The 24360-nt window shown below is 37.3% G+C and overlaps 2 protein-coding genes across 2 annotated transcripts in view; both read left to right on the forward strand.

Moving 5' to 3' along the window:
- The window catches only part of LOC114025884, a 176953-nt gene extending 175360 nt beyond the window's left edge, over positions 1-1593 (forward strand). The window contains exon 15 of the mRNA XM_027839396.1: positions 1075-1593. Within this exon, the coding sequence (XP_027695197.1) occupies positions 1075-1186 (112 nt within the window). The 3' untranslated portion in view covers positions 1187-1593. The remainder of the gene's footprint in view (positions 1-1074) is intronic.
- A 15519-nt stretch (positions 1594-17112) lies between these two features.
- The window catches only part of LOC114025601 (ras and EF-hand domain-containing protein-like), a 107309-nt gene continuing 100061 nt past the window's right edge, over positions 17113-24360 (forward strand). The window contains exon 1 of the mRNA XM_027839079.1: positions 17113-17996. Coding sequence (XP_027694880.1) covers positions 17572-17996 — 425 coding nt within the window. The 5' untranslated portion in view covers positions 17113-17571. The remainder of the gene's footprint in view (positions 17997-24360) is intronic.

The raw sequence follows: 24360 nt of genomic DNA on the forward strand, positions 1-24360 counted from the left end.
TTCCTTATTTGTAAAATGGGAACACATGTAATGCTTGTTTTACAAGATTTTTGTGAGGCTCAAATGAGATATTTTATGCAAGTCATTTTGCAAACCTTGAAGTGCCAAGTGAAAGTTGTTATATAAGATGTCCCAAAAGTCTTAGTGAATTTTTAAATTCTTAGAGCTTAATACAATAAGCATTAAAATAGTAAACCTTTAATAAGTATATGTTGACTGACTATAACCATCTCTCTATCTTTGCCAGAGTTTAAAAATTCCTTTCCTAGAATGCCTGTTTTAGATGAACTCTGAATATTTTATAATGACTCAGTATAGATCAGGCATCTTTTTTTTATGTATCATGAACCCCCTTAGAAGACTAGTGAATCCTTTGGACTCCTCAGAATAAAGCTTTTAAATAATTGAAGGCAACACTAAATATTAGAGTTCAGTGAAAATAAAGATGTGATTTTTTTTCCCATCAAAATTTAAAGACCAGCAGAATTCTATCTACAGACCTCAGGTTAAGAACTCCTAATTGGGATCTTTAAAAATTGCAAAAGGAAAGCTGTTACCAAATCATCACTGTTTGTCTACATCCTCTGTATGCCTCAGTTTCCCCTCTGTTCTGTCCTTTTGACTTCACTCTCACAGCATGAAGAAGAGGGTCTGAATTGGGTCTGGAGGGTGTTTGGGCTGCAGGGGGAGTTTGGAAATGGAGCATTTCCATAATATTACGTAATGTCACTTGTGCTGTCGCCATTAAAGGAATCATCTTTCCCCTCCTTTCACATCCATCTTTATGTTCCATTTATGTTTAAGAATGTATTACCTTTCTCTTCCCCTTGCTTACACAGAGAGTAATGCTAGATTCCACAGCTAAGTTATTCCCTGCTCTTCTCCCCTCAGCAGACACCAAAGGGGTCAGTTCTGTGCCTGTCCTTTTCAAGTTTGGTATTATCTCTCTCCTTTGAGAAACATAAGCCAATAATCCGGTTTGCTTTAAGTACTTTTCATGCTTCAAGAACATCCTTGTGTTTTCTATCTAGGCTTAATTCCCCCCATTTCACATAAGCCATGGTTTTCCTTTAGATTGAAGATGCTGCATCTCTACGGCTGCCATATCACTCCAGACTTGAGCTCAATAAAAGACATTTATAAAACAGTGGAAATATTTCATGATGGTTCTGCTTCCACCTGCTAATGGAATTCCAGCAATGATGGATTTTATTTTTTCAGCAGGCTTCAGTCAAGATGTAAAGTCTAAGATCATAGTCAGAAGGAAATTTCCATGTAAGGTAGAGATCTAAATTTTCTTTAGCTTCATGCAACAGGAGAGACCCAGTTATAAGGTCTTAGAACTGATTTCTTTAGCTAGGAATGATCTTTCCTACTTGGAATTTCTCACAGCATTTTGTTTGAAACTTTACTTTGGCACTTGTTATATGTAATTTCTTTGCCTATTTATGTATCTCTTATCTAACCTACCGGAGTGCAGTTCTTGAGGGCAGGGTTTGTGTTTTTTATTTCAGTTTTTATACCAAAAACTTACCATGATACCTTGCACATAGGATGTGCTTAATCAAAGTTTGCTGAATTAGATTTTTGGAGATTTATATTTACATAAGAAGAAAACACTTTGAAGAATGTTTATATATATGTTCAGTTATGTATTAATGTGTATTTTCTGTAATAGATAAAAATTATAACACAATAATAAAGTATATAGTATAACATCCTAATATCTGTCTTTTTTTTTTTGAAAAAGCTAGTATTTGGTATTATGAACTTTATCACTGCCATTTGTTTTTCTTTACCCAGTCAATCAATTAATCTATCAGTCAACAAGTATTTATTAAGTACAAAGTATGTGTGCCCTGGTCAATCAGTCAATAAACATTTAATAAGCACCTACTATGTGCCAGGCCCTGTGCTAAGTGCTAGGGATACAAAGAAAGTCAAAAGACAAGCCCTGCCTTTGAGGAACTTACAATTGAATAAGAGAGACGATACAAATAACTATGTACAAACAAGCTACTAACAGGACAAATTGAAAGAAATGAATGGAAGGAAGGCAATAGAATTAAGAGGAACTGGGAAAGGCTTCCCATAGAACCTAGTCATAGTGGTTCTTGGCATGTGCCTTTTATTGCTTATTTCCTGATCATGTATACCCATGTCTTTGGGTATATTCCTGCCCCCAGTGGTGTTATGTTAGCCCATGGAAGAGTACATACCATGTGCTCACGGTGGGTATCTTTTTTTATCACTTTATGTGCTGGCCTCTTATATTGTTGGGGGAATCACCCATGTTTTGGGTTAGTGATTTCAGGTTGTATTGCACCCACTAGGCACATAATAAATATAATAAAAAATAATGAATATAAAATAAATTAAAAAAAATAATAATTAATAAATAAAATAAATAAAAAACCATAATAAATGTTTGTTGAATTATCAAATTGAATTCCAAAGCTTCATCTTTATAAGTATATTCATAAGGAGTTACTTCAAGTTAAACCACATCATAAATTATGTGGAAAAATCAAACAATTTTATAAAACGACCAGACAAATATACTCAAAATATTTAACCAGAGCTGAATCAAAGATTTTAAAATTTCATTAATGGAGAAATTAATTTTCAATGTATTATTTATCCAATTATATACTATTATTTGTACATAGTAATTAAGAAACATAATGGGTCAAGATGCTAAGTCTGATCATCTGATGAAATATTTCTAAAGATCTACTTCTCAATTTGATTTATGAATGGAAGTTATTAATAAGATGTCTCTTGCACAATATCAGCCATCATATTTACTGTACCTTTTGAGAAAATATATACATGTTTTTACAGATGTTTTGAAGAAGCCTTTTATGTTTGGAAAGACTAATGCAAGGAGAATTTACCATTTAAATGTTGTACTTAATTTTCATCATAAAAGAAACAAAAGTAGTGAGAAATAAATAGTCCTGGGGGTAAGATAGAAGAGAAGAGCCCAGGAATAAGTAATAGAAATGCTGGGGGAAAGAACATAGAAGGAGAAATGCTAAATAAGAATAGGGAATAGATAATGTGAATGAAGTGTGAGTCAAAATAGCCTAAATGCATTTTTCAAAAAATAATATCACATAAGGAAAGATAAGAGTGAGCCATATGACTGACTCAGCTCTTTCACTCACTGAAGGGAACAAATCACCACCTTAAATTTATTCCAGAAAGAAACATTTGACATTTACTGAGGAGTATATGTGAACTATGATCTATGTGGCTAATATCCTCTTTCACATAGAGGAACACTTTTCAACCGGTCTGTCCTTTCCATGCTCACCAAAAAGTGATTACCTCTGCAATCCTGCTTAAAATAAGCCCTGTTTAATATTTGAAAATATCCAGGTTTGTCCTTTTACTCTACTGAGATCTCTTTGGTTTTTAGCAGTAATTGGACATAAAGCCCATTAGTAAGGGTAGTTACTGCCCAAAGAGATTCTACAAGAGTTAGGGTTTCCCAGGCTGAAGGGGTCAGAAGAGGCCATCCATTAAGTCACAGAGGAACTATAGTTCGAGAGACATTTGCAGAACTTTATCAGGGCTGTAGAGGGACAGCATGGTCCTATGGTTAGACTGATGGCCCCAGAACCAGGAAGACCTTGGTTCAAATCCTGCCTCTGACACATCCTGGCTATGTGAACCCAAGGAACCCATTTATCCTTTCAGTGAGAAACTCCCTAAGATTATAAGTTGCAGAGAAGATGCCAACCTTCATTAGTCTAAGGTGTTTTCTCATCCCAGGAGTTGCCTCTACCAATGATATCAGAGGTCTAATAATTACAGAACTTGATATAGCACTTTAAAATTGGAGAAGTACTTTCTACAAACAACCTTGTGAGGTAGGTAATTGTTATCATTTTGCAGATAAGTAAACTGAGGCTCAGAAAGGTTAAGTGACTTGCCCATCATCATATAGCTAGTAAGAGTCTGAGGTGGGATCTGAATCAAGTTCAGCACTCTTTACACTCAACTACCTCTGCCTCTCTAATAATTGCTGACATTGATCTAGATGTTATACACATTCCCCTATTTGATCCTCATGATCCTGTAAAATAGGTGTGGTCATCATTGTACAGAGATGATTGTGGGCATAGGAGATAGATTGTTGATTGGAGTTAAGAAGAGCTGGGTCTAAATCCTGCCTCTGACTCATACTAATTATGTGATTTTGATTCACTTAACCTCCATCAGCCTAAGTTTCCTCAACTGTAAGTGGGGTTAATAATACCTGTAGCACCTATTTGTGTGAATGTATATTCATCCACCTTTGGTGTCCACCTGGCACTCAATTTTCACCTCTGGCTCCAAGAAGTTGTAGCCTGGGCAGTGTCCATATCCCAGTAAACTGTATCAGCAGATGGGCTATGCTAGGTTGAAGATAACAGATCAGCCTCAAACCTATTGGTTAGTTATGGCGATGTCTACTCCAAGCATATGAAGACTTCTCCCAGTAGAATGGGTGGATGAGAAGAATTTGTTCCAACAGCCATGAAAGTGGTTGAAGCAGATGCTGTGATGAACTTAGAGCTTGCTCAGACATTGAAGATGCCAAGGTCACCCACTGCATCCCAGGCCATCATCAGTCATCCTGACTTTTATTTTGAAGAAAGAGTGAGGCTGACGACTTTGTGCAACTCTGCCTCACTTAAATCCAATGCTTGCATGAATCAAGACATTACCCTGTGATATCATCGGTCCTCTTCAAAAACAAAAAACAAGCAACAACATATATACATAAAATGCATACAGACACATAGATATTACATATATGCATAGTGCTTCCCAAACTTTAAAATACTATATGTATACATGATTGTTATTATAATCATAATTATTATTAAAAGGAAAATGAGATTTCAGAAAGATCAGGTGCTTTCCCATAATCAAATAACAAGAACGTTTCAGTAATAGGATTCAAACTCAGGTTTTTCTTGATTTTATGTCTAGTATTATTTCCACTAAAATATTTATTACAATAAAATCATTGATAAAAAGGACAAACTTGTTGAAGGTGATTTCATTGTGTGGTTCTGCTCTGTATGAGAAAAATGAAAAAGCAAGTTGGCATCCCAAAGGACCAGCCTAGGTCTAAGAGCCTAAGAGCTCCAGTTATAGCTGCATCCCCAAGACCACCAGCCCTCCTTCTAGCCTTGTCCCTGCATATATCATTGACGAAACCAGCCCTTGTGGGGAAGGGGCCTATTATCACTACTCCTACCAGTTTCAAGTGCCAACTGAATGTTACTGATAGGCAGGTAAACCCAGGATCCCTAGAAATAGTGGTAGCTCCTACTTCTCTTCCTTTGTTCCTTTTTCCAGGACTACAGGCCTTGCTTCCATTCTGGCTACTGCAGCCATCATCCAGGGAAACATCCTTTGTGGAGATGCAGACTGGCAACTGTCTCTATAGTATACATAGCTACTTGAATACCAACAAAAGAAAGCTCTCATTAGCAAAATCTTGGCACTGTAATGTCACAAACAGATATGGTTTTATCAATGGAGATTAAGTTGAGTCAGCACAAATTTACTAAACATGCATTATGTGCCAGGTACTGTGCTAAGCACTGGGTATACAAAGAAAGGCCAAAACAGCCCTTTTCTTTAAGGAGCTCACAATCTAACGGACACTAAAAATGGTACATTACCATGGGCTTTGCTGCCACCACTTAAGGACATTTGGACCTCTCCATTTGTTTTTCAAGCTAAATATTTCCTCCAATATGAGTAGTCATCCTCTATTAAATGTAAACTCCTCGAAGACAGGAACTGCTTTGCTTTTCCATTAGTACTCTAAGCTTAGTGCAGAACTTTGCATGTAGTGCTTAATAAATGCTTTTTAATTAAGCATTCATTCATTCATGTATATAGACATCTAAGGTGAGTACTTCAAAGGGCTATACTCATTTGCATGTAAAAGTTTGTCTATATTTTTAAAGAAAAAAGAAAAAAAAGAACACTCTATTCTTAGGAGAATAACTATAGACTCTCAAAAAGTTCTTGAGGGAAATGAAGTTTTCTTTAATAATAATAGCTAACATTTACATTTCATTTTAAGATCTGTAAAGTGTTTTACATATATTATTTCATTTGAACCTCACAGTAATTCTAGGAGGTCGATGCTATTATTATTCCCATTTTGCAGATGAGAAAACTGAAGAAGGGCAGGATTTGAATTCCTGCCTTTATAACACGAAATCCATTACACTATCTACTAAACCCCTTTGTTTTATTATATTTTTCCTATTCTTTATGTTTATGTCAAAAGTGCACCGATTCTAAGATGCTAGCATGGTTCCTTTAAGGGAAGGTGGTTCAAAGCACAACAAATTAATAAATATTTATTGAATTGAACTGAATAGGCAGTAGGCTTCACTCTAGTTTGATTAGGTTTTCCTTGGATATCTTGACAGTTTCTGCTTGACTTGACTTTTTACTTTCTGCCAGATGTAAGGGCAGGATTGAAACCACTGATACAAAATAAATGAAGTGAAAATGGCGATGTTCTAACTTAAAGTTTGCTGTGCACTGGGTAAATGCCATGCAAAATATTTTTGGATTATTGTCTTAATTGCCACCATTTTCTGGAAGTGGCCAGTGTCATTAACATCTGCCAGTGTTTGATTGCAGGATTTGCAGCTTGAACATGAGTAGCAGCTACTCCTTAGTCTTCCACTTAATTCAGAATGGGATGTATGAACATTAAGTCATTCTTTTGAAGTAGTAAGAACAATTAGTTTTGCAAGATAAGAGTTACTAAATCCCATTTATTGGGCCTAGAATGAAACATCCTCTACTGATGTAGGTAGGCACTTCTGCAAAGTAGCATTAGACAATAAGCCTTGATACCTAATTAGTTAAGAACACAGTCTAAATCAATTAATCATCCATAGGCCCAAGACTGAGTGCTAAAAGACTTTGAACAGAAATAATGTTGTACAAAAACGGTGTTTGGATATTTCGAGGTAATGGCCATACTCTAAGGACCATCTGTAAATTATCAAGCAAGTTGAGAAGGTATTGATTTCCAGGAGTTGGAGAAAGTGTGGATTTCTAGCACATCTGTGAGGAGGAACCACCTTTGAGGAAAGGGAGGTCTAAGCTTCCCCCTCTGCCACATCTGCTTTCTCCATTGCTCCACCCCAGATCAGAGGAGAATCTTCTAAGTCCATGACATTGTCTGTATCATTAGTCAAGGACCTAGTGAACTTAAGGTTCAACAAAGAGCCCAGCAAAGAAACTACACTGTGACAAAGGGAACTTTTTGAGGATTCCATGGCCATATCAGCTTTCAAGGCTTGAGCCCTCTTTTCTCTGGACTCTATGCCATTGTGAGAGAGTTTGTCACAGAAATTTGGGAGGATATTTTATCCTATCTTATTGTATAGCTTTAGTAAATACCCCTTTCCAGAAGCTATTTAAGACAGGATGACTAAAATGATTCTCAGGTCATAACCCTGTGAAGAAGCATACTGATGGGGACTCAAGCCAATGGCATTAAAGAATTACCCTTGACCCCTCAGTGATATCCCTACTATGTTAAGGGTAGATGTAAGTGCTTGTTCTAGGGAACTGATTTGTCAGTAAGATTGAGAGTTGGGATAAGGATCCTCAGAACTTATACAGATTATTCAGCCTTCTGCTATGTGTCAGAATACTAAATTCAATGCGCTTGACCAAGCCTATTAATTCTCCCATCACCTCTACTATCTCTGTTAATATTAGACCACTTGTCTATACTGGTCTTGGCTATAAACCTTGCCTATTCCATTTCAACTTTTTGTGAACCCCCAACAAACCGCTGCAAATGAGCAGTGATTGACTAATTTTTAAAGTATTTGATCTTTTTGAAAACTAGGCACATATTAGATTAAGAAATATTACTTTCCTTTTGACAGAACAAATACGATTGTGCAATGGAAAATAACAGTGAATTTGGAATCATAATATCTGGCTTTGAATTCCAAGCTGTGATATTTGCCTTCATAAGGCACTTAACCTTTCTCAGCCTCAGTTTCCTCATCTATAGAATGAGTTAGTTTGACTATGTGGTTGCTAAGGTCCCTTCCAGTTATAATAAACTATGGGTTTGTGATATAATACCAAAACAAAAGGTTTTCCATTCTGTGAAACTGGTCCCCACCCCACTGCCCACATCTGATATTCATGCAGTTAATTATTTTGCTTGACACTAGAAAAGCTGGAATTTAAGAATACCTTCAAAGACCAAGGCACATCAATAGATGCAGTGCATTTGTTTTTATCCATAGGGCAAAGAAAATAGATAGTAGGATGAAAAATTTTATTTCAAAATCAAATCATAATTTTTTGTGTCAATTGATATGTCTGGTCTTTCTAATGTTAATGCACCAAATCCATGCCAATATTCAGATGACATTTTTGGATAACTTCTATTGATAGGCATCTCCATTGCCTTTTGGGCAAGCAATATTTTTGATTCTTTGAAGGTGGTTGTATTTCATGATTTGAATCCACATCATATCACCAGAATTGGTGTTTAAAAGATGGGTCTTGATGCAGAGCCAAGATGACAGAGTAGAGGAAGCCTACCTCTCCCAACATTTTCCCTCAAACAACTTTAAAATAATGCCTCAAATTGGATTCTAGAGAGGCACAACCAACCAAAGGTTGGACTGAGACATTTTTTTCAGCCTAAAACAATTTAGGTCAGAAGGTTTGTGACGTTGGGGTGGGGACTGACCCAGAGTGCACGTGGAAGCAACACCAGCCGTGGGCCTTGGAGGCAGTAGTGACACAAGCAGCAGCAGCTTCTGGAACTCTCAGCCTAGAGACAGTAAGGGGATTGGACAATTGATCAGAAAGAGATTACAGGGTTGCAGGACTTGCACTGTTTAGCAACTCCATTGCCAATAACTACTTCCAGCTCACAGCTCCAGGGCAGAGAGGAGTGCTAGCATTTGCATTGGCAAAACAGCAGGGGCCCTGAGGAACCATAGTGCTTGCAGATGCAAGATATCAGGGGGCCTGAGGAATAATAGCATTTGCAGCTACAAGGGAACAGGGGTCCTTCCTGGGTATGAAATAGAGCCCAGATCAGGAAAGCAGTAGCCATACCTCTCCCCAGATCACAACACTTTGTGCAAGTACTGAGAATTTACAGACCCCCCAGAACTAGCTATGAAAACAGTAGCACCAAAAAGCCTGAAGCTTGGGACAGTAGTCTTCTACACCCACCCCTAGGTGAACAGAGCCCAGCTTTTACAGCCCCTAACATAGTCTGGGAAAATGAGCAAAGAAACAAACAAAAATAAGAACCTGACCATAAAAAGCTTCTATGGTGACAGGGAAGATTAAGACACAAACTCAGAAAAAGACAATGACATGAAAACAACTACAAGCAAAGCTTTAAAGAAAAAGGCAGATTGGCTATAAGCCAAAAAAGAAATAAACAGAAGAAATTAATAAAGAACAAAAAATTAATTTGAGAAATAGAATAAGAGTGATAGAGGAAAAATTGGGAAAAGAAATTAGAGTGATGCAAGAAAATTATAAAAAGAGAATTAGCAGCTTGGCAAAGGAAGGGGGCAACTAGGTGGCAGAGCATATAGAGTGCCAGGCCTAGAGTTAAGAAGATTCATATTCCTGAATTTAAATGGAGTCTCAGACACTTAATAGCTATGTGACCCTGAACAAGTCATGTAACTCTGCCTCAGTTTTCTCATCTGAACAATGAATTGGAGAAGGAAATAGCAAACCACTACAGAATCTTTGCCAAGAAAACCCCAAACTGGGGGTTTGACACAACTGAAAAAGAAATAACAACATTAAAAGAGGCAAAAAATAACACCTTAAAACAGAATTTGACAAATTTTAAAAAGAGGTACAAAAGCTTGCTGAAGAAAATAATTCCTTAAAAATTAGAATTGGGTAAGTGGAAGCTAATGCTTCCATGAATCAGCAAAAGCAATAACAAGACAAAGTAAAAAGAATGGGAAAAATAGAAGAAAATGTGAAATATCTCATTAGAAAAACAACTGACTTGGAAAATAGATTGAGGAGAGATAATATAAGAATTATTGGAATACACAAAAGCCACAATAAAAAAGAGCCTAGACATCATATTTCAAGAAATTATAAAGGAAAACTGACCTGATATCTTAGAACCAGCAGGTAAAATAGAAAATGAAAGAATCTAACAATCACTTCCTCCAAAAGATCCCCAAAATGAAAACTCCCAGGAATGTTATAGCCAAATTTCAGAGTTCCCATGTCAAAAAGAGAATACTACAAGTTGCCAGAAAGAGCCCATGCACATATCATGGATCTATGGTCAGGATCACACAAGATTTAGCAGCTACCATATTAAAAGATGGAGTAATATGATACACTGGAAGTCAAAGGATCTAGAGTTATAACCAAGAATAACTTACCCAGCAAAACTGAGTATGATCTTTGGGTGGAAAATGAGTATTTAATGAAATAGAAGACTTTCAATCATTTTTGATGAAAAGACCAGAACTAAATAGAAAATTTCATTTTCAAGGCAAGACTCAAGAGGAAGATAAAAAGGTAAACATCAAAGAGAAATCATAAGTTAAACAGTTTACATTCTTATATGGGAAGATGATACATGTAACTCTTAAGAACTTTATTATTATTAGGGCAGTTAGGAGTCTACACAGACAGAAGGCATAGGTATGAGTCAATTATATTAGAATGATCTAAAAAAATTGGAAGGCTGAAAAAGAGGGATGCAATGGGAGAAGAGAGAAATTAGAGAAAGAATAGAAAAAAATTATTTCATGTAAAAGAGACGTCCAAGGAACAACTTTTAGAGTGGAGGGGAAAATGGTGGGAGTGGGGGAGTCGGCAATGCTTGATTTTCAGTTTCCTATGAACTGGTTCAAAGAGGAAAGAAAATATATATGTATACACACATGCACACACAAACATACACACACCAACTTAGTTGGATATAGAAATCTACCTCATGAAATAGGGACGTAGGAGGGGAAGGGTATAGGACAACAGGGTTCTTGTGATAAGATGGAAGGCAGATTAAGAGAGGCTGTATTCAGAAGCAAAACAGACTCTTGAGAGAGGGTAAATGATAAATAGAAGAAGATAAGGAGGGAAATACAGAGTTAGTATTCATAACTAAATATGAATGGGATGAACACCCATAAATGGAATTGGATAGCAGAATGGATTAGAAACCAGAATCCAACAATATGTTGTTTATAAGAAACACACTTGAACCAGAGAGAGACACACACACACAGATAAAATAAGAGGATGGAACAGAATCTTTTGGGCTTCAGCCAAAGTAAAAAAAAAAAGCAGGGATAGCAATCATGATCTTAGTCAAAACAAAAGCAAAAACAGACTTAATTAAAGGGGATAAACAGGGAAACTACTTTTGCTAAAAGGCACCAAAGACAATGAAGTAACATCAATACTAAACATAACATGTACCAAATGGTATAACATCCAAAATCTTAAATGAAAAGCTAAATGAATTACAAGAGGAAACAGACAGTAAAATAAATTAGTAAGGGAGCTAAACTTCCCCCTAACAAAATTAGATAAATCTAACCATAAAATGAATAAGTAATAGACTTTTTAAAAAGTTAGATATGATAGACTCCTGAAGAAAATTGAATGGGAAAAAAAGGAGTATACCTTTTTCTCAGTGATACATGACACCTTCACAAAAATTGACCTTGTATTAGGGATATAAAAACTTCATAACCAAATGTAGAAAAGCAAAAAAATTAAATGCATTCTTTCCAGCCCATAATGCAAAAAAATTACATTCAATAAAGGGCCTTGGAAACATAGATTAAAAATTAATTGGAAACTAAATAATCTATTCCTAAGAAATGAGTGGGATCAGGAATAAATCATAGAAACAATCAATAATTTCATTGAAGAAAATGACAATAATGATACAATATGCCACATTTTGTGGCAATTATAGGGGAAAAATTATATCTCTATATGCTTACATCAATAAAAAAATTGAAAGAGTAGATCAATGAATTGGGCATGCAACTAAAAAACTACAAAAAGAACAAGTTAAAAATCTCCAATTCAACACCAAAATAAAAATCCTGAAAATCAAAGAAGAGATTAATAAAATTGAAAGTTAGAAAAAAACTGAACTAATAAATAAAACTAGGACCTGGTTTTATGGAAAAAAACACAATAAAATAAACAAACCATTGGTTAATTTGATTATAAAAAGAAAACCAATTACCAGCATCAAAAATGAAAAGAATGAAAATGAAGTTAAAGCAATTATTAGTAGTTACTTTGCCTAATTATATGCCAATAACACTGACAATATAAGTGCAAAAGATGAATATTTACAGCAATATAAATTGCCCAGATTAACAGAAGAGGAACTAGAATACTTAAATAATCCTATCTAAGAAAAAGAAATTGAACAAGCCATAAATGAGCTTGCTAAGGAAAAAATCACCGGCACCACATAGATTTACAGGTAAGTTCTACCAAACATTTAAAAAAACAATTAATTCCAGTACTATGTAAACTATTTAAAAAGCCAAGTAAAGGAGTCCTATAAAATTCCTCCTATGACACAGATATGATTTTGATACCTAAACCATGAAGAGCAAAACACAGGGAAAGAAAACCATAGACCAGTTTACTAAATGAATATTGATGCACAAATTTTAGATAAAATATTAGCAAGGAAATTACAATAATGTATCACAAAGATCATATACTAGGACCAGGTGGGATTTATAGGAGGGATGCAGGCTGGTTCAATATTAGGAAGACTATAAGTATAATTAACCATATCAATAAAAAACAACAAAAATCTTATTGCATTAATAGGTCAGAAAAAGATTTTGTCAAAATAAACACCCATTCCTATTAAAAAACACCAGAAAGCACAGAAATAAATGGAGTCCCTCTTAAAATGATAAATAGAATCTATCTAAAACTAAGAGCAAGCTAAGCTAGACGCCTTCCTAATGAGATTAGAGGTGAAACAAGGAAACCCATTGTCATCACTATTATTCAATATTGTATTAGAAATGCTAGAGGAACTCAAAAATTTAAAAAGTGAATGTTAAGATTAAGTATATATATGTACATATGCCTGTATGTGTGTGTGTGTGTGTGTGTGTGTGTGGTGTGTGTGTGTGTGTATAAAGATGGGTCTTTGTTTCACAGAGAAACTTTGGGTCATTGAAATAGCTGTATTGCATGATTTCCCAAATGTAATCCAGAGCTTGCTGTTTAATTCTCAATGCAATCAATATTCCACCTTTAATGTTTGTCCAAGATATTTATATTGACAAATCCATTCAATAGGCTGCACATCCCACTGGTGGATAAAATGCTGGCCTTGTAGTCAAAAGAACCTGAGCTCAAATGCTGCCGAAGATACTTACTAGTTGTATGGCCTTGGGCAAATGATGACCCTCTCAGACTCAGTTTTCTCATCAGTAAAATGGGGATAACAGTAGCACCTACCTTTCAGGGCAGTTATAAGAATCAAATAAGACAGTATTTGTGAAGAAGTGCTTTATAATTGCTATCTATTATTATCTGGAAATGGGTATTTTTCATCTTGGTTTTTCTCATGTAGATTGCTATGCTGAACTCTTTTGAGTTGTTCTGAATCTCATTTAGGAAGCTCTATAACATTGTAGGGCTTGAAATCAGCATAACACTATCTGTAAAAGGGAATTAATGTATTGAGGACTTCATCATCCATATGAAATGCCTCTTTTATTGGACTCTGAACTGGTTATCCTTCATGACTGCAGAAAATATATTTGGTTAGTATATATCTTTTAATGAGGATGATCAAAGAAATTTTGCATCTATTAAGAACATTGACATATGCACAGCTGACGCCTTATTGAAGGAGAACCTTTGTGCCTACATTTTGTTCTGCTAAATCAAGTGATTTTTTAGAGTTAACCAATAAAATTTGTTGTGCTTTTTAACCCTTAAAGGAAGATGTTTTATGCTGTAGAATGTCATTTGCAAAAATTTGCCTATTCTCTTCAAATTTTAGTAAGAATGTTCTCCATGTATGTTGATCATTTTCAGAGGAACTCAAAAATTTAAAAAGTGAATGTTAAGATTAAGTTATATATATGTATATATGTACATATGCATGTGTGTGTGTATAAAGATGGGTCTTTGTTTCACAGAGAAACTTTGGTTCATTGAAATAGCTGTGCTGCATGATTTTTCTTTTTACAGAGGTGAGCAACTAGGTATATTAGATAATAGTTATTGATATCCTTTTGATTGATTTCTTAGGTGGTAGTACCACCTGTGATTTTTTTCTAGGTGTTTGACATCTTTGTCTTTTTCAGATGTTGTGAATTGATTTCTTGATACTCTCAAAATGTATCACTTCCAGCAGAGAACTCCCCTGTTTATACTTCACAGAATCACAGAATTTGAGAGCTAGATGGAACCTCAGCTACCCTTCCTGTCTTCATTTTCTGTAAAGCCATTATTGCTTTATCATATAGCACATAGGGATCTGAAATGATACAGTATAAATTGATAAAGAAAACAGTTTGTTACAGGGATATTGACAGATCTCTCATTTTTTCTTTTTTTCCTTTGCTTTTAGGTTCACCCTTAGATAATCTTGGTTCGATTTGCCTTAAATGGATTTCTGCCTTAAATGCATGACAAAGTGTCTTTAAATATATTTTTCCCTCCACTGCTTCTCAATGTTTTTATAAGGCCACATTGCTCATAAATCTTCAGCCATCATATTAGTTGAGGTTTCATAAATTAGTTTATATTCTAAACTGGTGTTGCAGTTGGCTTTCAAATCTCTCTGTTTGGCAAGGAAATCAACAGTTTATTGGCTAAAAAGGTTTCAAGGCTTCTTTGGCATTGTTGTGTTGATTGCTTCATGCCAGTTAAACTTTTGTAAGAAAGTTTTGTAATACTCCTTGATGTCCTAAGTTCCTTTATTCATTATAATTCAGTATTATTAGTTTAATAGGTCATATTATGCACAATTATTCTCATCTGTATCTTTTTTTTCTAGTTTGATTTTGATCTTGAGTTTAACAAGTTGTTGGTCTGATTGCACCCATATTGTTGGGTTTGCCTACATTTGTTGTTTCCTCCTTGTTGAGTCGGTTCCCTTTTGTCTTTGTTTTTGATGCTGTTTGATGTTCACCTGACTCTCTTCTTGAAGAAAGTATTCTTCATATAATAAAAAAAAGATGTGATGTTCTATTTTGTATAGTCTATCATTCTTTGGCTATTTTGTTTCTTGATCCCAACCTGCCTTCCTCTATGTCCACTTCTGGATTGAAGTCACCAAACAGACAATGCTTTCATTTGGAAGACTTTTATCAAGTTCTCTGTAGAACTTTTCTACCTCCTTATCCTATTATTTTCAACAAATATTCGTGCAAAAACTATACTTATCTTCATGGTGATCTTTTTACTAATGTTCACTGCAAATATAAGATGACCAAGTATGTCCCCTAAAATGCTCTTTCTTTTTTTCTTTGGACACAGAAAGAAACCAACATATCTACCTCCTTTATTTGTCTCTCCAAATAGAAACTGTGAGCTATCCTATTTTTCTGTGTCTTTCTTACCTCCTCTGGGTTCCTTAGTAGTGCAAAGAATAACCGCATTCTGAAACCATACATCTCATGCCTGCAGTAGTATTTCAATTAGAAAAGGCAGTCTGACAGAATTCTGAGCTTTGAGTCAGGAAGATCTAAGCTCAAATCTTTCTTCAGATATTTATTAGATATATGACCCTGGGTAAACTATTTAGCTTTCTTCAGTCCTAATTTCCTCAGCTATGAAATGGGGGAGTTGACCTAGATCGTCTGTAGGGTTGTTCTAGCTCAAAATTTATGATCCAATGACAATGATCTCACATTTAGAGTATCAAAATTTAAGTTACTGTTTTTTCATGGCCTTAAAACTACCTTTATCATAACACCCCCTAGCTTGTTTGTTTTAATGTTCCCACTGTTCCTGCCCAAATGGAAAGGGGCTGCTCAAGAATGAAAGTCATTCTGTATTTCTCATTTCAAGACTTGTCATGAATATCTCTGTCTTTAGCAAGGATGGCCTTTGGATAGTAGACACTGTCCAGGAACCATACAAGACATCTTTCCCTCAGGATAGGCCCTGTTAGTACTTTCACTCTTCTGGCATTCTCTTCAAGCACCCATGGTCACCTTTGGGTCACAAAGAAGCATCAGAGAGTAGCCACTAAAATTCCAGAAACCTAGTTAGGCTGTAAGTAGCAAGAGACTCCTCTGTTCTTCTGCCTTTAGACTCGGAAAGTGAGTTTTATAATGCATAGTATCTCTTATTTTATCACCATCATGATGTAAGCTTCTTGACGACAGTAATTCATCCTTCCTTCCTTCCTTTCCTCCTTCTCCTTTCCTCCCTCCCTTCCTTCCTTTGTCCCTGGTCTATAATAAATACTTGTCAAATTAAATTATTGGGCCTCCAAGGCTGATACTACAGAACTGTAATTAATTTTGTTCAGATACTATAATTTGGCAACATCTCATGCATTTACGAATTGCCTGATATTAGACAGGCAAGATCTTGCCTCGAATTTCCAGGGAGGCAGGAGCAATACAGAATCTGTAGCAGCAAGACTGGCATAGTAGCATCACGGGATTTGAGACAAACAAAGTTGAGTGTCACCAGGCGAACGAAATTGCTGATAAGAAGGTAATTTTTGTCACCCTTCCTTTTCCTTTCTGGCTCAGTACCTCCCCTCGCCCTTGCCAGCAGAGCGCCTTGGCACGCGGAGCACTTGGCTGGGTGGAGTAACAATGCACGCACTGACCTGAAGACTAACAGCTGGGTGAGAGGTGGGGCGAGAGGAAACTGAGGTTCTCCCAGGGAGAAGCTGCCGCCTCGCAGACCCCCTATACCTGCAGTCTTTCCGCTCTTTCCTCCTCCCTTCTCCCCACTCTCAGTTCTTAGCAGTAGGCACCAAGAGAGAATCACCCCCCTCCCCCGCCCCCACTCCCAAGAGAGCTCCAGAAGGCAAGGGGATCCGCGACTCCACACTCCGCTCTAGTCTTGGGGAAGTCCTGAGTAGGGGAGGAGCTGCAGAGCGGCTCCTGGGAAAGTTGGCCTGGGAGCAGCTGCGCTCTCAGTTGTGCTGGTGCTACTACTGGGGCCCGGGCTTGGGCCGATCCTCTTCCAATTAGCTCAGGGGTCTTCGGAGTTTGAGAAGGGTAGTGCGCCTTTGGTCTGCGGAATACCACTCCAAGGGGGTAACCGACCAGCAGGAGCTTCTGATTGGAAGCTCAGCTACAGAAGCGCTTTTGTCCTGACAGGACCTTTTCTCAAGTGACAGAACTAGTCAGGCCAGCCAAACTCGCAGGCAGTCCCAGCAGGTGTCTCCAGATCTTCCCCCAGACTCTCTGCCCAGGGACAGGGGGAGGGGGCGGGATCGGCAACGAGCCCCAGTGGGTGGCTGCCGCCTGCAGGGGCTGCTGAGCCTCCTGGGACGGAACAGGACCGAACCGAGGCGGGATGGAGCCAGACAATCAACCAGAGATCTCCCGGCTCCGCTCCCTCTTCTTCGCTTGCGATGCGAATCGCTCTGGGCGCATCGAACGCGAAGAGTTCAGCGCCTTGTGTGCCGAGCTGAAGGTCCGGCCCGAAGAGGCTGAAGCGATCTTCCAGCGGTTGGACGCCGACTGCGACGGGGCGATCACCTTTCAGGAGTTCGCCCGGGGCTTCCAAGGGGCCAGCCGGCGGCGGCGACGGCGGCGGAGCTGGGGCGAGCGGCCACCGCAGCTGGAGCTGGCACAGGGTGCAGTTGCGGTGGAGACAGATGAGGAAGGAGAGGAGGGAGAGGCAACGGCTTTGGCTGCTCCGTGGGGCATGAAGAGCTTGGGCCAAGCGTGGCAAGACTTCGAAGTCCGGCTCGGGGAGGAAGCCAAGTTCATCCCTAGGTAAGTAAAGAACGGGGGCAGGGAAAGAGTTAACTGTCTTTTTAAATTTTTTTTCCTTCTGGGTTTCCTTCTTTCAGTCTTTTCTTCTCCCCAGAGGTGTCAGGTGGAACGCTACCTTTTTCCTCTAAAAGTTTCATCACTCTCCCCCGTCTCTTTCTATTTCAGTCTTTCAAAGTCATTCGGTAGAACTGAGCCGAGAAAGCAAGTTCAGAGAGTAAGAGTTGTGTATGAGAATGTCTGACCTTTTGACTAGGATGCATTGCTAATTACACTGAAGGGAGAAATGAGCTTTAATAACTCATCTTCACATTGCCCTTTAAGGTTACGCAGCACATTCCCACACTGCTAGGTAGTTAGTGGAAGGTTTACTCCTATTCACTGAGGAGGGAGATAAGTGCTCAGGGAGGTTGTAAATTTACCGTCAGACAGCTGAGTGTGGAAGCTGCGCCTGTAAATCAGGTGTTCTAATTTCAAGATCAGTGATTTTACCACTCCTTTAAACTCAGTGAAATCAGTAATCCCCCGCCCCGCGCGCCTTTCCCATACTCTGTGGTGTTTCCCCCCCTCATTTTAAAGCACTCTGTTGACTATGACCGAGATAGTTATAGCTATCTAATCTTTTTACTCTTCACTTTTGTTTATTTATTTTTTGGCTGGCCCATTCCTTAGGAAATTTGAGTGTTCTCTAACTGCACAATATTGCCCCTTTGGCTTCCATTTTCAGAATTAAATTTCTCTTCCAAGGTTTTGCGAGATGTCTCCATTAATTCTTAATTTCTGAAATGCAAACTTTTCTGCTTTGTTGTTTGGATGTTTGATGAGATGGAGTTAAGCCCTTTCTCTCCTTAATTGTGGAGTAGAAAAGGCAGCATTTTGGTTGGTTAAATGCTCGTCTCCCTCCCTAAAGATGTATCACATGACACATTGTGTTCTTTCAGACCCGTGAAAGGAAACTACACCTGAGAAGAAACCAGGCAAGGAATGAATGAGTGGGCTCTCTCTGGTGAGCCAAGTTCCAGGGCTCAGTCTTGCCTTTAGGGAAAACCCCATTTCCTTCTTCCTCTTCCTTCTCCTGCTAGATCCAATGTGGCTCTCACTGTAACATCTTAAGAAATGATTTACTACAGTGTCAAAGGAATTAGGCAGAGAGAGTGAAGAAGCTTAGGAAGAAACTTCTGTTATTTTAAAAATTTAATCCTTCTCTGAAAAGCAGGCAGGTGGACTACAGCTAGATGACCTCTAAGGTCCTTTCCAGCTTGAAGTCCTGGTGATCTTGCAAAACAATTGGGATACAATTGGGATTGACTTTAAAATTCTGAACCCTGAAACACTCTAGCTTGCCTAGGTTGATAGGTGATGTATCCCAAGGTGCTTTATCTTGCTGTTAAAATAATATGAGGGCTTACCTCTCTTCTCTTTGGATTGTTTCATCTCTTTCTTAGCTTGACCCCGGCTAGGTGAGAAAAACAATGGTTAAAAAAAAAAGGAACAGATCCTAACATTAACAGGGTGAACTCTTATCACATCTGTAAATCATTTAAGAAAATCAATGTATGAAAATAAGTAAAAAGCTACAAGCTTCTAAATGAGTTTTCTCTATTCAAATTTGTCAAGTCTTTTTAAATTAATAAATGATTAACGCTTAAGTGTCTATGTAAGAAAATAGATAATTATTTGGTTTCAAAGTGGCAGGCTAGCAGTCCTTATTAATGGTAATTTGTTGTACCTCAGAAATTGTGCCTTTCCACAAACTTCAAACCTTATTAACTTTAATGGGCTCCAATGTCACCTGCCTGAGTTTGTCTTCTAAGCACCACCCCTTTCAGACCTGAGATTAACAAGTACAATATTTGCCTTCCTATACTTGTTCAAGTGGAAAAGAACTGAATTATTTCATCTGATTGTAACCATGGCAGCCACCAGTTGTATTTGGTAAATTGGAAACCTAATTCGCTTCCTGGTACTTTCTGTCTTCTTACCAAACCTGAAAATGAAACAGCACTTCCTGAAAAAATCCTTTTTAGTTCTTGGTAACATGAGCTAAATTAGGTGTAAGAGGAATTGATTTCTGTAGTAGTCAGCCAGACAATAAATACTTATTAAGTGCCTATTATGTACCAAGTACTGTGCTAAGTGCTGGCAGAAGCGTCTTAATGAATTAAGAAATGGAGGATTTCTATTCCTACAGAACTGTGTATTGAGGTGCAAAATTTTATTCATTTGAATTAAATGAGCTTAATTCTGTTCGCCATATTTGTGACATAAAAATTTATATTACAAAATTTCAGAAGGACAAAAATGATCTAATATAGCACTTGTGTTAGAACAAGTTTTAATCTACTTACCAATACCAAAATAACGATCTGTAAATCTTTCTGTACTTAATTTTGTCAGGTTTCCTTTTATCTGTAAAACGGGAATAGCAATATAATGTTAACCATTGAGAGAGAGAAATTTAACGTATAATGTTTTGCCTTTGAAGATGCACATTAGAAAAAAAATATAGTTATTCCAGAATTGACAAAGTATAGTTAACATGACATGATGGTTTATGGATTTTTTTTAAGTATCAACTTCGCCCACATATGGTACCATGAATTTAAGGTAAAGCTTGAATAATATATGGTGGAAAGAAAAGTAGTACACTGTGATAATATTAATAGAGTAAAATGATATGTAAATATTGCAAATCTTCCCATATTATTAAAAATAACAAATACTGAATATTACACCAGGCACAAAGATTGATATTTGAGATTTGGTTTCTGACTTCAGGGATCTTAATAACTCATATTTCTATAGCTTTTTGTAATTTAAAAAGGACTTTCCTCAATTCAGTGAGGTAGGTTAATGTGAGCTTTATTTTCTCCATTTTATAATAGGAGAAGTGAGACCCTAAGGTTTAAATTGTTTGCCCAGAGTCTGACAAATAAGTGGCAGTGCCATGATTGTAAGCCTAGGACTTTTTCCATTATACCATGTTGCCTGTCATGCAATATTGTAATACTTTACATTTTATGGTTATAGAATGTTTTAACATAGTGTCTTATTTAATTATCTCCACATAGGACAAGTGTATTGAATTGTAAACTCAAGGACTGTGTGTCATCTAAATTTATCATACAGTTAAGCACACAATGAGCAATTATTACAGGGTTGTTGAATGCCTGAATGACTCTCCCCCCCCTTTTTGATAGATAAGAAAACTGAGGATAGGAGGGGTTAAGTGAATGTCCAAGGATCATAGTAAGAGAAACAGCCAGGACTTGGACCCACACTTCCATTGTAGTATGGATATGTTTTCTTTCTTTCTGTTTTACAGTTTGCAAAGTGAAAAAGAAATACTTTGCCAAAAGGAAGTGGCAAGGGTGGTTTGGTTTACCTTAAGTCTCTATGGCAGAGGATGATTTCCTGAAACAAACTAGTTCTTTCCTTTTTTCGTATCAATGACTTTCCATATAGCAAATGTTTTGTGAGAGACATTATGAAAGGAAATTTTAAGAGTCATAGTCTTAAATAGAAGAGGTTGTTTGTGCCTTGAGGGCTTAAGCAAAACATGTGTGTCACTTCAGCATTGAATCTTCATTCAATAGCCTCTTAGGCCTCTCTCTGCCCTTCCTCCACTCAGTGATGTTAAAATTAAGTCCTATCAGAATGGGTTCATTCAGTATCATTTTTGTATTCATTTAGGCAGTAAGGTGGTTCAGTGCTTAGAGTGCTGGACCTCCAAATCCAGCCTCAGACACTTATTAGCTGTATAACCCTGAGCAAGCCTAGTAACTCCTTTGTGCCTTAGTTTCCTCATTTGTAAAATGAAGATAATGTAGAGCATCTATCTTCCAGAGTTGTTTCAAGGATAAAATGAGATAATTTTATAAAGCATTTTGCAAACCTTAAAGCACTATGTAAATACTGTTATAATCTCTATTATTCTTATTCTTTTTATTAGTTATTAATGCCTGCTAAAGGCTATCAGATAAACATGGTATGTGGTCTGCCTTCAAGGGACTTTCAGTACTATAAAATGAGATACACAGAAATATGCATGTATAAGATGGAATGTGATAATTACGTAAGAGGTACAAAGTCTGTGGTGTCTTATGGCATCTCAGAGGAGGAAGCAATCACTTTTGGGTGGACCTTAAGGGACTTGTAAAATTTTATTAGGCAGGGATTGGGGGTGAGGCAAGGGCTTTTCCCAGTAGCGGTAAAAGCCATGGAAAGACATAGAGAAGTATAGGACATGTTGAGGGCTTGATGAATGGTCAAGTTTGTCTAGAACATGGAGGCTCCAAGAGAGGAAGGAGAATAAGATAAGGTAGTTTAAGATGAGAAGGGTTTTAAAGCCCACATCCCTTGAGGTTAAATTGATCTAGTTAGCAGTGGGGAGCTATTGAAGGTTATCATATGAGGAGTAGCATCAACATGGAAGAATATCTCGAAGGTTAATTTGATAGTGGGGTTTCAGTTAATCTGAAAGCCAGAGATGAGAAGTAGGAAGACTAATGAGAACTTTGTCTGGAAAAAGAGAAAAAAGAGACCTGAAAAATAGTGGTAGAAGGAAATGGGAGGAGAATGGAATTGAAAGAACTTTTGAAGGTAGAATCAACAGGACTTGGAATTTGTTATAATGGGGGTGGGGGAAGAGAGAGAAAGGTAAGTGTGGAGGTAGATAGGTTTGAGTTCCAGAGCTGCTACTTAGGCAATGCAATTTTGGATAAGCCACTTCTACTCTGAGCCCTAGTTGCTTGAGAAAGTGCTTTGTAAGCCTTAAAGTGTGATATAAATATGAGCTGCCATTATTATGTGTACCTGTAAAATGGGAGCAATAAAGCTTTTGTAGTATTTACCACAGAATTTATTTTAGAATTATAGCATGCTTTAGAAATACTAAGACACTGTGTTATTGGTAACTGACTAGATATGGGGGATGAACAGAGTCATTAAAACTGACTCTAAGATTGTGTCTGACAGAGAGAATGTATTGTCATGGACAGAAATAGGGAAATTTGGGAGGAAGAGCTGGTTTGGGGATAGGTAGGAAAAGGAAAATTGGATCATTTTTAGATTTGTTTAGTTTGAAGTGAGTAGAGTGGCATTGTACAAGGCTGGCCTAGGAGCTAGGAAGACCCAGCTTCCAGTCCTGCCCTCGACAGATACTAGATGTATGACCCTGTGCAAGTCACTGAATTTTTCATTGCTTTAGGCCAATGGTGTCAAACTCAAATAGAAAGGGGGGGGAAGGGAACAAAATCTTACATAAAGATACCTGTGGCCCACATATTGACTTACAAAACCACATATTAATATCAGCTATGTTATATTTCATTTTAATTTATTTTGTTAAATATTTCCCAATTACATTTTAAGCTAATTGTGGCTGCACTTGGAAGTTGGAAGTGATGCCCCTGTTTTTGATAGCTCTGCACTAGGAAACTCTCTAAGACTAGAAATGAAAGAGGAAACCGGGATTAATAGAGGGGATCTCTTCATCCAGGAGCTTCCTACAACAATGAAATCACAGGTCCAGACACCCTATTCCCTATAAAGAATCTGCTATTTCTTCCTTACAGGGAGATTTTGTAAATGGAGATGTGAAGATCCTTGGAATTGAGGAGGTCAAACAACTGTGAGATCAGAGTATTAGATAAGTCAGGAGGATGGCTAGCTTTCCTAACATCTCCCATTTCCCTGTCTCCACACCTCAAAATGTCTTTGTCTTTGCCCTTCTTCTCTTTGGCTTAGATAGTCTTCCCATTGTCAAGGAATGTTCTCTCTTCCTGTGATCAAACTCCTACCATGGAAAGAACATTGATTTTGGAGTTGAGCATCTGTTCAAAAACTGCCTAAGTCACTTGCTACTAGGGTGACATTGGACAACTTAGCTAAAGGCTCAGAGCCTAAGTTTTCTTATCTGCAAAATGAGGAGGTTGAATTCTATGTCATGCCTATGGTTTCTTTCATCTTTAAATTTTTGAATCAACTGGATGATTCTTTCTCTTTCTTCTGAGACTTGTTCCATCAAACATTACTTTATCATTTTCTCCCATTAGTGGCTTCTTCCTCTGTTCCTATAAATATGTTCATGTTTCTCCCATTCTTTTTTTCTCTTTTCCCCTTTTATCCTTTTTTTCTTTTAAACATTCAAAATTTTATCAACATCAAATTAAATGAACATTTTCATTTTTAAAATAGAACAGAAAAAGAGGATGGCGCAAATCTTTCTAAGGTACTTGCTTACTTTTCCCTTTAAGTACATAAATATGAAACTTTCAAAGTTGTCCTGCTTTCCCATTATTTCCTTTTGGCCTTCCTTATATTCTCTTCTGTGCGTTTTAAAACTTCTCCAATGGACTTTTGTTTT

This window comes from Vombatus ursinus, unplaced genomic scaffold (assembly GCF_900497805.2).
Source record: "Vombatus ursinus unplaced genomic scaffold, bare-nosed wombat genome assembly UNPS02014832.1, whole genome shotgun sequence".
In the NCBI taxonomy this organism is placed as follows: Eukaryota; Metazoa; Chordata; class Mammalia; order Diprotodontia; family Vombatidae; genus Vombatus; species Vombatus ursinus.